This window comes from Ictidomys tridecemlineatus, chromosome 4, assembly GCF_052094955.1.
Source record: "Ictidomys tridecemlineatus isolate mIctTri1 chromosome 4, mIctTri1.hap1, whole genome shotgun sequence".
NCBI lineage: Eukaryota > Metazoa > Chordata > Mammalia > Rodentia > Sciuridae > Ictidomys > Ictidomys tridecemlineatus.
Genome location: NC_135480.1, coordinates 199,091,346 through 199,109,156, shown reverse-complemented (window position 1 = coordinate 199,109,156; position 17,811 = coordinate 199,091,346). Strand labels below are relative to the sequence as shown.

The 17,811-nt window shown below is 34.7% G+C and overlaps 1 protein-coding gene across 12 annotated transcripts in view; it reads left to right on the top strand.

Moving 5' to 3' along the window:
• Positions 1-17,811, top strand: part of Strbp (spermatid perinuclear RNA binding protein) — a 179,948-nt gene that overhangs the window by 99,065 nt on the left and 63,072 nt on the right. For all 12 annotated transcript variants that reach the window (XR_013438292.1, XR_013438291.1, XM_078048154.1 and 9 more), the window contains exons 8-15: positions 322-433; positions 1,059-1,156; positions 1,364-1,475; positions 10,976-11,068; positions 11,801-12,000; positions 13,323-13,481; positions 16,767-16,901; positions 17,100-17,240. Coding sequence is in view for 10 of the 12 variants with exons in the window: in XM_078048154.1 (XP_077904280.1) it covers positions 322-433; positions 1,059-1,156; positions 1,364-1,475; positions 10,976-11,068; positions 11,801-12,000; positions 13,323-13,481; positions 16,767-16,901; positions 17,100-17,240 (1,050 nt within the window). In the remaining 2 variants the exon portion in view is untranslated. The remainder of the gene's footprint in view (positions 1-321; positions 434-1,058; positions 1,157-1,363; positions 1,476-10,975; positions 11,069-11,800; positions 12,001-13,322; positions 13,482-16,766; positions 16,902-17,099; positions 17,241-17,811) is intronic.

Sequence of the window (17,811 nt, the reverse complement as noted above, 5' to 3'; positions counted from 1 at the left end):
ATTTGAGAATATCTCAATAAATGCTCAATTTAAAAACTGGTTGGGGGGTTTGGGGTATATGTAGTTCAGTGATGGTAGAACACTTCCTTAATATATGCAAATCCCTGGGTTCAGCCCCAAGCACTGCCTTCCCCACTTCCTGAAATCCATTTGGGGAAAAATTTTTTTTAATCATCGGGGAAGAGTGAAGTGGTCCCTAAATATTAAATTGACTTTTTGACTTTTTTGGCTTCCCTTGTAGATACAAATGTCAGCTCACATTTAACTGGAATCCTTTTAACACTTGGTGCATGTACTAATTTGTAATTTAATATCTTCTAGCCACTAGAGCTTATATGTGAAAAGTCTATAGGTACTTGTAATAGACCTTTGGGCGCTGGGGAGGCCTTGAGACGAGTAATGGAGTGTTTGGCATCTGGAATACTACTTCCTGGTAAGGGTTTCAAACTCTGGAGGCAAAAAAAAAAAAAAAAAAAAAAAAAATCTAATTTTAGTTTATTTTTCTAAATATGTGCTAAATTTGTCCTCTACACAGGAAAATGGTGTGTAGGAGCTATTTTGCTTAGAATGTTAGCAAGTAGAATGTTTGTGTGTTGGAAAAGTGCTATTAAACTTTTTCAATAATTATAATTTGTTTTTTTATGTACTAACATAAAGGGTACTAATAAGATATTATGTCTGCTATGAATTTGCTTTACCTAGAAGTCTGAATTTGAAAATGCAGATGTTGATACAAAATGTATGAAGTTCATTCTGTTTGCAGTCTGGTGTTAAATTTGGAAAAATTAAATTTGGTCTTATTTTTCATATGCAATCCTTTTGGAATGATTCATCATGCTGTTGTTAAATATACAAGGGACTTCCAGTATAAAATATGGGCAGTTCAGTGCTAACGTATCAAAAATGAGAGTGTCCTTAAAACTCCAGTTAATTGAATAGACTTTTACTCCTCTTTTTTTTTTCCCCTTTTCTTTTCTCACTCTGTTTTGTGTTAGTTTATTGAATTCTAAACCCAATTCTAAATGATATTTTTGTTTTGCCTTTGCCTTTTGCCAAAGGGGGTCCCGGTCTTCATGATCCTTGTGAGCGAGACCCAACAGATGCTCTGAGCTATATGACCATCCAGCAAAAAGAAGATATTACCCACAGTGCACAGGTAGAAGACTTGGCACACGTGATGATTTATTAGAGCTGTATCACAACTTAATTTTCCTAACTCTTTATATTGAACACTTTTCTCTTGCATGCTATTAGGGACTTCTACCATCATATCAGCATTTAATGAATGTCATTTTAGCTAGATGTTCTAGTGGATTTATGAATGGCTACTGAAATTTGATTGAATTAATATTTTATTCTTTAGCATGCGCTTAGACTATCAGCTTTTGGCCAGATTTATAAAGTGCTGGAGATGGACCCCCTTCCTTCTAGTAAGCCTTTTCAGAAGTATTCCTGGTCAGTTACTGATAAAGAAGGTGAGCTAAATCTAAATGTCTTATATTAGGGTTGGGTGGGGATTTGCAGTGATGGTTATGGGATGCCTCTCTTGTTAGAGTTTAAGGAACTTAATCCTTGTTTATCTAAGTCATTTATAAGAAAGTTTATTGCTTCCTCTCCCGCCTGACTTTGTTGGCCTATATCTCCATCAGTGACAGTAGCTTGCTATCAATTGTTCTTATTAATGATCAGCTCATTTGTCCGTGTTAGCCGTATTTTGTTATTACATATTGAATTAGAGACCATACTTGCAGATCATATGATCCAAGGAGAAGAGATCATCACTGATCAGTTTAATGGTCTTTCTCATGCTTGAAAGTTTGATGTAATTAAGACAGAAAAAACAAAATATATAGAGAGGAGGGGAAGGAATGAATATTGGACCATTCAGGACCATCTTCCATTTGTACTAGTCTGTTTGAACTCAGATTAGGATTTGAACAAAAATAGGATCAGTATGACCTGGATTCCAGTGGGAATCAACTACCTACTAATTTGAGGCCTTGAGCAATTAGTTCCTCTTAGTAGACATATTACTTATGTCTACATATCTACTTACTCTTCTCACTGTGCCACAGAAAATATTTAATTTTGTTCTCTTGTCTCTCACATTATACTAAAAGGTGGGATATTTAATACCACCTAGAATCCAGCCCACTTCCCACAGCTGACATTATCTTAGTAATTTCTATATGACAAAAATAATGCAGGTGCTCAATCTATTTATTTAGACACTAGATTTCCAGTAGATCTAAAAGGGCTTATTCAAGGAGTCCACAAGATCAAAAATTGTTTCATAGTAATACTATTAACTTTTCTTGTTTCTTTTCCACTCTGTCCTGAGTGTACAATTTTCTAGAGGCTAACAAGCTTTATTTTAATTTCTATAATGCTATTTAGCATTATAGAAATATTGATAGATACTACTCACAAAGCAAAGTAGAAATGATATTGGCCAAATTATATTGTCCTATTGTGTGAATGAATATGCAACAACAAATCTTAACATTATGTACAATTTTAATGCACCAATAAAAAATATCAGAAAAAAGAATATAAAATAGTCCTGAACTAAAAAGTTTGAGAATCACTGCCTTATACTGTGAGCTCATCAGGGGAGAGAATACTCCACACTGTACCATATCATTGTTATAAAGGAGTGCTCAATAAAATTTATGGAAGAAAAAGTTCCTTTTTTCAAGAGTGTATTCACTCGTTGGCAATGAGATTACTGAGAGGGATTTACATAATCATGCCACATTAAGAGTTGTCTATGAATGGCATGATTGAATAAAAATTTTTAAAAATGTATATTTTATGATTAGTAGCAAAAAAAATTCCTGTTGCCAAATTCACAGTACTTTTTTTCTCCCACTATATCTGCCATCATGTGACTTAGGTTTTGTTTTTGTTTTTAATTTTAAAGATCTTTCTCAGAAGTTTGGGAACTGCTAATTTGTCAACATAGAGCATAAAATAGAGTCAGAATGTCCTAGTGTTCCTGTTGTAGCCCTATCATGTAGTAGCTGCATGATCTGAGCAACTCAGTTTCTCATTTTGTGCCTTAATTATAAGATGATATCCCTCACAAAAAATTTTTTTAGCACCTAGCTTTCTGACATTTATACTTCAATTTAATTTCTATAATTCTTGGTGATTTCAGTATTCTTTCAGGTGATTTATTCTGCCAAACTCTGATATTCTCAATTCCTTAACTTCCTCTCCCATAATTACTTTCTATTCTGTCTTACACTTACTCAGTTACTCATTCTATGGATGCACCCTTGACCTTGTCTTCAGCAATAACTATTCCTGTACCCTTTCCAACTTCTTCTTATTGTTACTCTCTCTAGTACTCTTATTTCTTGAACTTACCATTGATTTTATTATCTTTACATAGTCCCTATTCTTCTCATGGTCTCCCTTCTATCTATACCCTGCTTGTGTTCTCTGACATATCCGTGTGATCACTCCCTGGCATGTACTTTCACTTCCTTGATCCTCTCTTCCTGATAATCTTCTAACTGATTGAATTCCATCTTTCTTCCTACATCAGATTTATGAACATAGTTGGGAATAAAAAACACAGCCATGTTGACCATTTTTCTTTCATTCTGTGACACTAACCTCATGGGGACTACTTATGTTGTCTGACAATTCTCCCATAAAATCAAGAGTTCACCAAATTTCCTAGATAGCTCTTTCACATCTCTAACTCCCCATCCTTACTCTCATCCAATGACCTTGTTAGCTTCTGTTTTCTCACATTAGTAGTAATCTGGAGTTAAGATGAACCTTTCTACTTGTCTGCTGTATCGCATTCCTTCTTGCCTGTCAGTGGACATTTTTCCAGAAGTTCTCTTTTCTCTCACCAACGTCAGTTTCTCCCTGTCTATTGAGTCATTTTCATCAACATAAAAACCTGCTATAGTATTTCCTATCTGCAAGCCAAAGCCAAAACAAACTCTTTTAGTTTTACAGCTGCCCCTACCAGAGTTATATTTCTCAGCTCACTTTTAGAGCTGTACTTTTGGATAGAGTGGCTTATTACTTCTTTTTCCTCATTTTCTGTTCCCTTTTGAACCTGTTCTAATCAGACTTTCTTCCTCACCCTCTACTGTTTGTGACCTTCATGTTACCACATTTTGGGGTTGGGTTTCAGTCTTTGTCTTAGCCAACTTTTCAGCAACTTTTGGCACCTATGTTTATTTTATTATGAGATGCTGCACATAAATAGAAAAAGCATATGGGTTAAAAGTAATTATTTAAAAAATTTATTTAATCACTGCCATAGTCAATAAACAAAACATCAGGTAAATGGATGGAGTTGGAGAAGATAAATGCTAAGAAGTTAGCTAATCCCTAAAAACGAAATACCAAATGTTTTCTCTTATATAAGGATGATGATTCATAGTGGGGTAGGGAACGAGGAGCATGGGAGGAATCAACAAACTCTAGATAGGGCAGAGGGGTAGGAGGGGAAGGGAGGGGGCATGGGGTTAGCAATGATGGTGGAATGTGATGGACATCATTATCCAAAGTACATGTATGAAGACACGAATTGGTGTGAATATACTTTGTATATAAATAGAGATAAGAAAAATTGTGCTCTGTATGTGTAATAAGAATTGTAATGCATTTTGCTGTCATTTATTTAAAAAAATCAGTTAAAAAAAATAAAACATCATAGCTCCTTGGGAATCATCTGTTTACTCTGCTCCATTACTTTCTTTTGCCACATGAACTATCGTTCCCAACAATTTGCCAGTCATTTCCTAGATTGTTTTTATCACTTTCCTACTTAATATGCTTTCCTAAATAATTTGATTTTGCCTGGCACTTTCTAGAAATTAACTGTACTGAGTTTATTTACTCTTTTGTGACTGGCTTCTTTCTCTCCAGCATTGTTTGCTATTACTCCATGGTGCTGCATTATTTTATTCATTTTAATAGCTCAGCAGTACATATTTAAGTATATTAAAGTTTATTCATTCTACTTTTGTAAGATGTTTAGGTTCGTTAGCAATACACTCACAGTATTGCTGTGAGTATTCTTAGACCTGTCTTCTGAGGTATGTGTCTTGGAATTACTGTAGTCCAGTAAGTGACTTAGTGAATTGTTACAGCTTACTCTCCCACCAGAAGTGTATCAAAGCTTCTGTTGCCCTGTATCCTTAGCACCATTTTGATACTGCCAGACAGTTTTTCCTGAAATAAAATAGTAATTTTCATTTGACTTCCAGGTAATCACTTTCTCTTCATTCTTCTAGCCCTGTTGGCATCCCCTCAGTTATCTTCGCTTGTTCTTCCTTATCTAACTTGCAAATTTTAAGGTGTCCTAGGAATCAGTTCTTAGACCTTATTTGCACTGACTCCTTTAGTCTCTCTTCATGAAATTTCTTTTGTACACTGTAGATTTTCCCAAATTTACTTACATTCCAGACTTCCAGTCCTTCAACTCAGTGCCTCAGTATTCCCACATAGCTGCCTAACACATCTCAAACCTAAGATTTCTAAAATCCATACTCCTGCCTTACTCTGTCACTGTTCTTCTCTTGCCATAGTATCCCTGTCCCAGTTGTGGAAATTCTCCACCTTGTGTATTCAGACCCACATCTTTCAATCTACCTTTGAATTCATTTTCATTTACTCATCTTCAAACCACCAGCAAACCCTGTCTGTTTATTTTGAAGTCTGTCCAGTATTCATCTTTCTTTAATTTCTTCTTTGCTAATATTTTTGCCTCAGCTACCATCATCTCTTACCTTGTTTATTACAATAACTTCCAGTCTGGTCCTTCTGCTTTTATCTTTCCCTTGAAGTCTTATCTGAACAAAACAGCAGTCCTTTCTTCCTTCCTTTTTTTCTTTTCTTTTCTTTTCTTTTCTCTTCTTTTCTCTCTCTCTCTCTCTCTCTCTCTCTCTCTCTCTCTCTCTCTCTCTCTCTCTCTCTCTCTTTCTCTCTCTCTCTCTTTCTGTACTGGGGATTGAACTGTGGGGCACTGGTCTACTGGGGCACATCCCCAGCCCTATTTGTATTTTATTTAGAGACAGGGTCTCACTGAGTTCTTTAACGCCTTGCTCTTGCTAAGAATGGCTTTGAACTTGGGATCCTCCCGCCTCAGCCTCTTGATCCTGAGTCTCTGGGATTACAGGTGTGTGCCACTATATCTGGCTAGCAGTCTTTTTTCCACAGGCAATTGCAAAGATGATATGGGGAGGTCTAATTATATCCTTCACCCAGTTCCTGAGTTGTTACATTTTGTGTAACTGTAGTATAATATCAGGAAATTGACATTGATACAATATGTGTATTTAAGTTTTATGTCATTGTACTATTCATGTAGATTCTGTAACTACTGTTGCCACCAAGACACCGAATTATTCCATCACCAGAAAAATTTCACTTGTGCTACCCTTTTATAGGCATACCTATCTCTCTTCCCCACCTGTCCTTTAGGCCCCAGGAATCACCAAAATTTCTCTGTCTCTGTAATTTTATCATTTAGGGATACATGGGATTATATAGTATGTGACCTTTTGAGATTTTTTTCCCACTCAGATTGTAATCTTAGGAGTCCATCCAAAATGTTGGCATGTGTCAATAGTTTGTCCTTTTTATGTGCAGTAAGTAGTGCATGGTATAGATGAACTGGAATTTGTTTTACCATTCACCTATTTTAGGATATTTTGTTAGTTTTTGGTTTGAGACTAATGAAACTACTATAACCAATTATTTGTAGGGTTTTTTGGTGTTAAATTGACCAGTAGTGCCGCAGTCCAGCTGCAGCAGAATAACCGGGGGGTGACGAATAACTTCTGTAGATTGATGCAGCAGGAATGGAAGCCGTTTATTGTAGGACAACAGAGCTGTTTATACATTTTGCACAGCTTATCTTAATTAGCATAAACTAGATACACCAGTCAACCAATAAGGAATCTCCACACTTAATGGCTCACTTTTGTTACTTCTCAAACCACTCCCTCTGGCATTTTGCCAGGCACCATCCAGACTTGTTTACGAACTCTAACATTTCTCTGGCAAAATACCACCTATTATTTTGACTTGTCTACAGACCTTAACACAGCAGTATTCCTTTTCTATAATGTTTCCACTTCAAGGTTATACTGCCTAATAAAGTAAGTTAGGAAGTGTTCCTTCTTTTTCTGTTCTTTTGAATTGATATTACTTTTTCCTCTTAAATATTTAGAAGCCTTTGGGCATGAGGTTTTCTTTGTGGGAAATTTTAAATCATGGATCTAATAGGCATAGGAGTGTCATCTTCTTTAAACATTTGTGGTAAGTTTTGTTTTTCTGGGAATTTGTCTGTTTTACTTAAATTTAAAAATATTTTGAAATAAAGTAGTTCATAAGTCAATCCTCTTTTAAGATTTGCACTGCTTTCATGTATTTCATATCTTCTTTTTTTCTGATCACTCTCAATAGGGATTTATGATTTTTAAAATCAACTTTTGGTTTTGTTGTTTATCTTAGTTGCATGTTCATATTCTGTTTCACTGATATCTGTGCTTACTTTAATTTTTCTGCCTTCTGTTTTCTGTTACCATTATTTATGGTTTTCAGTCTCTTATTTTTCTGTTCCATTATTTATGTTTTCAGTCTCTTATTTAATTGCATATACTTTTAAGTGGGTAAGCTTCCTTTTAAGCACAGATTTTAAGTGCATCATGTTCTTTTGATACTTTTATTATTATTTAGTTAAAACCATTTATTATTTTCCCTTATTGTTAATTCTTAGACCTATTGTTCATTTAAATGTCATTGATTCATTTCCAGAGGAATGAGCATTTTCTATTTAACTTTTTGTTTTTGAGTTTTTACTTATTCTGCCTTATCTGAGCATATGTTTGAAAGATCCCCACCACAACCCTCTTGCTGGTGTGTCAGTTTTTAAACTTATGTTGTAGTTTTCATTTCTAGAATTTTGGCTATAAAGTATTAACTTTCATATTTTCTTCCAGAAGTTCTTTGTAATAATGTTTGCTTTTGAAAGGTCCATCACCTGGGTCCTTCTTGGGTCTGTTTATGTTTTCTGCTTTCTCTTGGATTTTTGAACATAAAATCTTCTCATGTGCCTGGTTATAATAAATGTTGAAGGTTAAGATGAAAATTATAGAGACTTTAAAACCTGGTTTTATTTAATTTTTCTGTGAGATGGCAAATGGATTTGGCAGTCCTGGATAATTTTATTGCACTCTGGGATTAAGGTGATGGAAGTTGGGCTTTAGTCTTTGTGAAGTATAGACTATTTCCAGATCATCTTACATTTAGTTTATAACATTTTAGAAGCCCAACATAGATTATGGGGATTCCCCATGCCTTCTCTTCTTGGTGGTCCTTGAACTTCAGTTTTGGAACCCTGAGACCTGGGAGCCTGTTGGAAGAAGTCTGTTCAGTTCTTTGTACACTATTTTGGATTTGAAAAATAGCCATAGGGGAAATGTGGCCCCCAGTGCAGGATTTCCTTTACCTCTCAAGACTAATTCTTCATTGTCTGAGAACAGATATTTATTCTAAGTTTTGTTTAGCTTTGTAAACATCTCATCCTTTCTAAAGGATCTCATCAGGAACTCTTTTCTAATTTACTTACTCTCATATCTTGGAAATGGAACCTTGACATTTTGTCAGTTAATAGCACAGGGTTGAGAACCTAATGTAACCCAGCTCTCCTCATCTCCTGCTACTACCTATTCCTTGTTTGTGCCACTCCCATCACCCAAACCTTTATCATGTTCCTTAGTGTGTTTCTGCCTTGGGACCTACATGCTCTTTTCTCTGCTTGGATGCTTCCTGCCAAATGGCTCAAGAGATCACCTGATCAGTGATGCCATTCTGACCCTTCTAATGAGTACCATACATAAAATATCAACACCTCTTCACCATAAAACCCCTCTTAGTGTTCTTCATTATATTCACTACTATATGTCATGTTGTAATTAGTCTCTACTGCCCTGCCTAAGCTCTTTGAGAAGAGGAAGATTGTCTTCTGTTAAGTGTTCAGCATCTAAAATTGTCCTGTGCATAGTAAATAATTAAAATTTGTTATTGAATGAATACATGAATGAATTTAAAATGGGATTGATAAAAGTTCCAGTTTCATAAGGTGCTTGTGAAAATTAACTAAGTCAATATGTGTAAAGTACTAATAGTAGTGCCAGGCAGGTAGTTGTAAGCACTCAACTGTTATTTTTAAATGTTCTTGTCTCAGAAATGATCATTTCTTATTATTAGATAATAAAAAGGTTTTAAAACTAGGTTTTTGTAAAGCAAAGCTCCCCCCTTTTCCAATTACTGTTATGATTAACCTGAGATTTTTCAGCCCTTTTCCAGTGGGTGGGATGATAGAATGAAGCTTAATTAGCTTGAGCTTTATTTATGTAGCTGGAAGAGTTAGAGAATAACTCTGTGCATTTAACAAGCTTATGATTTCCAGTCAGGGAGCTACTTTTATTGTAATTTAATGAGCAAGAGAGTGATGAATAGACACAATTCCTTTTTTACTTCTATTTCTTAAAGGCTGCATTCTGGCAGACTGGCACACTCATGATTTTATGTATTGCAAATAAAATACAGTATTAAGCAAATATTGCCTTCTGTTGAAGATTGATTGACCTGAGAGGTAAATAGTGACTCAGTCAAATGCCAAAGTCAGTGTTTACCCCAAGGGACAATAAGTCTTGATAATCAGAAAATAGATAATTAATCTCAGTATTATTACAGATTTTCACTAGAAGTATCTAGAAATTTTGTGGCATGAATATCTCGAGCACGGCTTTCCTTAGGAAAAAGTTAACAACCACCTATTAAGTTTAATGTACAGAAAAGTCTTTTTCATACTGGGACAGGTTGATGAGAGGTTTTCTCTATTATTAAAAAAAATTATCAAGTTTTTGCTTGACAGCTTTTTCCAAGATATTGATTAATTTTATTACTTGTTATTCCATACCTATTAAGTTGTCTCTTAAGTCTTGGATTAAGATACTTTATAAAGTAGAAGATAAGGAGAAAATATCTTCAACTTTCAAAGAGCACTAAAGACACACAAGAATATATAGATGGTATAGACAACAATATAGGCTTATTTTGGATCCCATTGACACTTTGTTAGAAAAGTCAATATGAAAGACTTTATGGAGGAAGGGGTATTGTAAATAAAATCTTAAATAGGGTTTGAAGAGGCAGAAGATATTTTATAGTTTGATAATCAGATTTCTGGAGGCATAAGGTTTATTATTGATACTTAATATTTATATAATAAGCAAATATTAAGATTTAGAAATATTTGAGAAGACACACATAAAAATAATTCTATCCGAGGTAACTACTTTTCACATTTTGGTGTATAACTTTCCACACTTTTGCTGTTCATGCATGTAATAGATGTAAATATATACTATATTAGTTTCTTTAGGATGCTATAAGAAACTACCTTAGACTGGGTAATTTATAAGTGACAAGTTTATTTTTCACATTTCTGAAGGCTGGAATTCCAGGATCAAGATTCATGCAGATTTGGTGTCTGGTGAGGGCCTATTCCTAACAGATGGCACCTGCTATGTATTCTCATATTGTGGAAGGGACAAACTCAGGCCTCTTTTATTAAGGGTACTAGTCCCTTTCATGAGGGCTCTGCCCTTATGACCTGATTACTTGCCACATACTCAGTTCTTAGCACCACTGTGTGGAGATCAGAGCATATATCATATGCATAGGTATTTATATGTGTATAATGAATAAATTGGAAAATAAATATTTGTAAAAAGTGATAATATTAAATTGTGTTAAGAAGACTGGCTTTTAAACATTTTGTTCTTCTAGATTATAAATATGATAGATTAATTGGTCAGTGAAAAATATGTGTGATCTTTGTAATTTCTGATGTTTTTCTACCTGAACATATTAGAATAAATAAGATCATTGTTTCAACTGATAGTGAAACTCTCATGATATTTTTTAGGTGCTGGGTCTTCAGCTCTAAAGAGGCCATTTGAAGATGGATTAGGAGATGATAAAGATCCTAATAAGAAGATGAAACGAAACCTAAGGAAAAGTGTGTAAACTCTTTATCCTTATTGATGTGAACTAGAGAGAGTTTATAGCCTCAGAAAGGGAAAATAAAAAGTGGAAGGATTTTGGCTAGGGGTGCCAACTCAGTGATAGTGCTTCCTTAGCAAGATTAAGTTGCTGGTTTCAATCCCCAACACTGGGAATAAAAAAGAATTTGATTGATTTGATTAGTTTTAAGAATAAGATCTCAAGTGGGGTACTCCTCTAGTCCCAGCTACTTGGGAGGCTGAGGCAGAGGATAGTAAGTTCAAGACCAGCTTGGGTGGATGACTGAGACCTTATTTCAGAAATAAATATTAGAGACAGGGCTGGGAATGTAGCTTAGTGTTAGAGTGCTTGCATATCACACAAGAATCCCTGGGCTCAATCCCCAGTATTCCCCCAAAATGGAAAGCTCTTCACTGGGAAATTGATCATCAAACAACTTTCACAAGTTTCCAAGCTTTGTTGCTTAAGACACACATTAATAACACATGTGGAAATTAATGTATATACTAATGCATGTTAGTTTTGTAGTGATGTTAGCATAATAATTCATTTTAGAACTATTTACGAGGTGATGTAAATTTGTGTTTTGAAATTCTCAGTTTAAAAAAATGGTAAACTTATAATAACTACTAATGCTAAATAATTACTAAACTTATAATAATTACAAATGCTTACCTTAAGACAAAATGTCTTTGTAGTTAATTTCTCATTTTTTTTTCTTTAATAGTTTTGGATAGTAAAGCAATAGACCTTATGAATGCACTAATGAGGCTAAATCAGATCAGGCCTGGGCTCCAGTATAAGCTCTTGTCTCAATCTGGCCCTGTCCATGCCCCAGTCTTCACAATGTCTGTAGATGTGGATGGCACAACATATGAAGCCTCAGGACCATCCAAGAAAACAGCAAAACTTCACGTAGCAGTGAAGGTACTGTACTTCTTTTCCTTAATAATGTTTTGTTATTTAATGTTCCAAATAATATGCTTATTTTCCTGGAGTAAATGAATGGTATCTTTAAGATTTTCATACCAATAACAGAAACTTTTGTTACCTCTGAATCATAAAATTATTATTATTTTGTGTAAAATAGTATACATTGATTATATGAAGTATGGAAAATATATAAAAAATAAATAAAAATATGTCAGTTGCATTTTTTGAGGCAGAGGTGAGTATTTTTATGTATAGGTTTATTTCCAGCCCTTCCCTGTCTTATTTGTTTTTTCAAGTTGGGCTCACAGTATTTATATAATTATGTATATAATTTTTTCCTCTAATATTTCCATTAACTTTAGTGTTTTCTTGTTTATGAAATCTTCATAAGTAGTTTTTAATGGCTGTTTTTTAAAAATTATTAGTTATTGATGGACCTTTATTTATTTATTTTTTTGTATGTTGTGCTGAGAATCAACCCAGGGCCTCACACATGCCAGGCAAGCGCTCTACCATTGAGCCTCAGCCCCAGCTCCAGCCCCTTAATGGCTGTTTTGATTGACATGATATGGATATTCTGTTATTTGTTCAAATATTTCTTTATCATCAGATATTTGCCATTTCCAGATTTTTCATCAAGCTACCATAAAGTAACTAAAGCTTTAGATACTATTTTGTAATTAACACACAAAGGTGTTGAAAGGTAAAAAATATCTTGATTCCCTTTTTGGGCCAGTTTCCCTTCATGGAATTGAATCACAGAATTTATTCTTTGTTTTTTTTTGTGATTCTGGGACTCAAAACTGAAGGCCTTGCATATGCTAGGCTTGTGATCTACCAATGAGCTACACACCTAGCCCAAGTCATAGAATTTAGAGGCCAGCAATCCAGTCTTCCTGGTTTGCAGATTGGAAAATTAAGGAGTAGAAGAGAAATACAGGATTAGACTCTTTGGTCTTTTCTAGTTCAGTATACTTGACAATGTACTGTTTTACTTTATTTCTCATCTCATTATTGAGCCTGCTTGTGCTCTTTATTTTCTGTACCTCTCACACTCAAATTAAATGAACTAGGAACAACCTCAGGTTTGCATTTCTATAATTTTTAATTTAAACCTAATTACTCTGAGGAAATTTACCCTGATAAGTGTACCTTATTTAACTAAAGATTTACAGATTTAGCACAATCTTGCTCTTCCTCAAAGGTATTTTATGAATCAAAAAGTTATGAATTTGAAATTTTTTTCTCCATGTTACATCTATTCTCTGTGATCTCTGGTATCTAAATAAAACTGTACCTTAATGTAATTTGCACAGGTATTACAGGCCATGGGATATCCAACAGGCTTTGATGCAGATATTGAATGTATGAGTTCCGATGAAAAATCAGACAATGAAAGCAAAAATGAAACAGTGTCTTCAAACTCAAGCAATAATACTGGAAATTCTACAACTGAAACCTCCAGTACCTTAGAGGTATAGTTACATGTTTTTTTTCCTTTAAAAAAAAAAAAGTAATATGGTGCATTGTAGAAAATTTAAAAGATGTGGAAAAGAATAAATAAAAAAATCCTAGTGGCAGATATTATTAACTTTGTATCCTAGTAGTGGATATTATTAATATTTTGGTTTATTTCAACCCAGATCTATTTCATGAATATTTTAGTGAAGATAGTTATATTTTCATGCAGTTTTAAGTCTTGATTTTTTTTTCTAAAAATATTTGTCAGCATAACAAATGAATATACCGTAATTTAATTAGCATTTCCCTATTGTTGGCCATGGAAGGTGCTTCTGGTATTTCATAATTGTAACATATCAAGAGTCTCAGTACTAACTGAAGGCCAGAAAATGGATCTAATGGAGGAAATTTGGGATTATTTGGTGTGTGCTAAGCTGTGTGTGTTTGTGGGGCATTTTGGGTCGTCATTTAGTTGATACAACCCTGAAGGAGGGCCTAGCCCGACTCAGAATGTACCTTAGAATCTGAGGAAGTCCTGACATATGAGCTTATCACCACAGATAATAGAATGGGGACAAAATTTAAGTACTGAGCATACACAGCACATTGAGGGATTCATGGAACCCTCATTTACTGGATTCTCTGTCAAGGAAATTGGCTTTGGAGTAACAGAGCTTGCATTTAATTTTTTTTTTAACTTTGTCATTTGTAAGAACAACCCCCCCCCTCAAAAAACAAACAAACAAACAAAAAGGCCTAAATAGAACTCTGTGCCAACATACTTTGTCATTTAATATACTAATTATTTTAGTCCATAAACCCCTTTTAGTGTGGGCCGGTGCTGCAGGATCTTGTTTCCAGAAGCTGAAGATGTTCCCAGGCTAGAAAGGCAAAAAGACATGTTAATAACAACTGATAATACAATATTGTGAAAGTACTGTAATTGCAAAATGAATATATAAGGTGAAATCTCAAGGAAATGGTTATGTGACTGTCATATACACTTACGAAGTTATGTAAAATCAGAGGTAGTACAACATGAGCAAGGTCATAGATGGTAAATTTTGCCATGTGGGGAAAGGTGGAAAGAGGAATTCTGGACTGAAGGAAGAGGAGATGTAAAGACCTAGAGTTGAAAGTACATGTTTGAAAGTGCCAAGGGGGCCAATGTGGAGAGGACTGATGGGGCTGAAGCCTGAGAAAGTCACACTGGACTCTCCATGAGAACAAAAGTGGCTCCTGGCTGTGGAAAGCACAGGGTGAGGTGTTATTTTGCTGGCACTGTCATATAAATCAAAGAGAAGAAATGCCTTGTAAATTACATGATTCAGACCATTAAGTACAAAGATAATTAGGAAGGGAGAGCTAGGTGAGCTGCATTAAGAGCAGCCATATGAGTGTATGGATGTTTTGGTAGCTGCTCCATCTAAACTTTGTTTCTCTGTAATGTGGTAATGGCAGGGAACAAAAATCCTTATTTTTTAATTTCTTCCTTTAGGAACTGATTACTACTGATTAACACAGATTTTTTTTTCATGTGTGTGAATGCAGGACCTTACAAATGTTAAGCATTTACTCTGCCACTGAACTACACCTCTAGCCCTAAAATTCAAATACTTTTTTTGTCTGGACTTATTTTTGTAAAAGTTATAAAAGGAAAGCAGAGAATGCTTATATAGGTCTAGTTTTTTAAATTACTCATTATTATCTTTAAAAGATGGAGACTGGAAACTGGCCATGCAAATTTCAAAATGTAAATTATGAAAACTGATTATGAATGGATGTTTATTGCAAAAGACCCAATTTTCTAAGTAGTTGCTGCTATAGAAGTGAAATATTGTCCATTGTTAATCAACAGAATATACTATTAAGAAACTCTTGATATTCATTAGGTTTATATGCATCATCTCATTTTTGGGCATTCATTTTGTTTGTTCAGTATGTCTTGAGAAATTTCTGTAGTGGAATTACAGACATGATCTCTGACCTCAAAGAGTACTCAGTCTGTCAGGTCTTTCTTTTCTCAAAATTATACTCCCAGCATTTTTCTTTTTTCTTTTTTTTTTTTGTTGTTTTGGTGCAGTCTTTTTCTCTTCATTTAAACCTTCACATACTTAAGTGAAATCCTGCCCCTCCCCCCCAATTTATAATCACATCCTTCTTCAAGCCAATTCTTTGTACCATTGCTGGAGTGATTTCCCTACAATACAACTCTCCTTTGGTCAATTGCCAGGTTAAACTCTTTCACTGGCCTCCAGATTGTCCATTATAAAGTCAAGGCTCATTTTCTGGCATTCAAAGTCCTATGTGATTTGGTCTCTTCCAGGGTATTTCTAATCAGGTCCTAGTACACTAACTTCTTCTCTTTGCTGCCGTATGTTGCCTAACTTTCCATCTTTCTCCAAACAAATGTTCTTTGCCTCTCTTGGGCCTTTACATTACTGTTTCTCCCATCCAGAATGCCCTTTTCCTTGATTTTTCCTGAGGATAGTCTGGTACTTAACCCTTTAAGGTCATATGTTACTTCCAAGAAAACTTTTCTGATTGCTCTAGAAAGTGATCCCTTCTGTGTTTCCACAGCATGCATCTGTTCTCTAACATACATTGTTTTATAGTGATTAGCTCTGTCCTTTCCAGTATACTGTAGCTCCTGTAGGACAGAGAATAATGCCAATATTGTTATTTTAATATTTCACAATTCATAGTCTATAGTCTACTGGTTTTTCCTATAGGTGCTCTTCAATATGTTTAGCGATTGAAAGGTTTATAGTAATATTTTCCTTTCACATCCCAATTTAAGTTATTTCTTCCTAACCCAAAAGGTGAAAATATAAATGTGGTGTCATATAAATCCCAGTTTTTCTATTCTCCTTTTTAGTCACTTAGCATTGTCATGGTCGTGGAGTGACAAGGCTAAATTTTATTGGGTTTGAGTACTCTTCTGTTGGGATAGACTTGCTTCAAAGGCAGGCTGACAGCAGCATTTTTTGCTTGTAGATTTCCTCACCTTTGATATTTTGCCATAACTATATTTAAGTGACTCATCCTAGACCCTAAATGTTTTAAAGTTGAATTTTTGAATTTTCTTTTTAGCATAATCATATTAATAAGAAATTTATATATAACCAGTATAACTCCACATCATGAACATCCACAAAAAATGGAAGTTATACTCCATGTATGTTTGATATGTCAAAGTACATTCTTCTGTCATATTTACTAAAAAGAACAAATAATTAAAAAAAGAATTTAATAGTTTAAAATCTTATTTGAACTTCCAGATTCTCTTTCTTTTTTAGGTAAGAACTCAGGGCCCTATCCTCACAGCAAGTGGCAAAAATCCTGTAATGGAGCTCAATGAAAAAAGAAGAGGTCTCAAGTATGAACTCATCTCAGAAACTGGTGGAAGCCATGACAAGCGCTTTGTAATGGAGGTGTGTTTCTAGATAATGTGCAGTCTTATTTTTCTTCTGACAGACCTAGGATAACCTGAACGTACATATTAAAAAAATTGTTAGTACCAAAAGAACAGATTGAGTCTGATTTCTGTTGTTTTCCATGGTATGAGTTTAAATAAAAGCTACATAGAGGAATTGCATGGGATAATTGCAAAGTGGAATTCTTGATTTCAGGTAGAAGTAGATGGACAGAAATTCAGAGGTGCAGGTCCAAATAAGAAAGTGGCCAAGGCAAGTGCAGCCTTAGCTGCCCTGGAGAAGCTGTTTTCTGGACCCAATGCAGCAAATAGTAAGAAAAAGAAGATCATTCCTCAGGTATGAGTTTAGCTAAATCTTTACAAAACTTTTGAAAAATGTTGTAAGAAATTTCCTGTACACTTGCTCCTTTACCTTTTTCTGAAATTGTTTCTTTATCATTTATTTGGCAACTTTTTTGAGGGGCTAGCTCATGAATAATATATATCAAGACCAGTTGTTCCCTGTTCTGTTCTGTTATTTTTTTTTTATTTTATTTTTTTTAAAGGCACATTGTATAGCTGTAAGAGAGGCAGATAGCAATATTTGAAGGATTGGGGTCATTCTTTTTTTTTTTTAAATAATTATTTATTTATATTCTCGGCAGACACAATATCTTTGTTTGTATGTGGTACTGAGGATTGAACCCGGGCCGCTCACATGCCAGATGAGCGTGCTACCACTTGAGCCACATCCCCAGCCCTGGGGTCATTCTTGATGAGGTGAAATGTTGAGGTGATTTGAACTTTTGGTAGGTGTGAGCATTGGTCTAGCTCAGGAGGCTGACAAACTGCTTAGGATTCACACTTTTCTTGTAACTTTTCATCTCCCTCTTCCATTTTCTTCCTGCTGTGTATTTTGACATTATTTA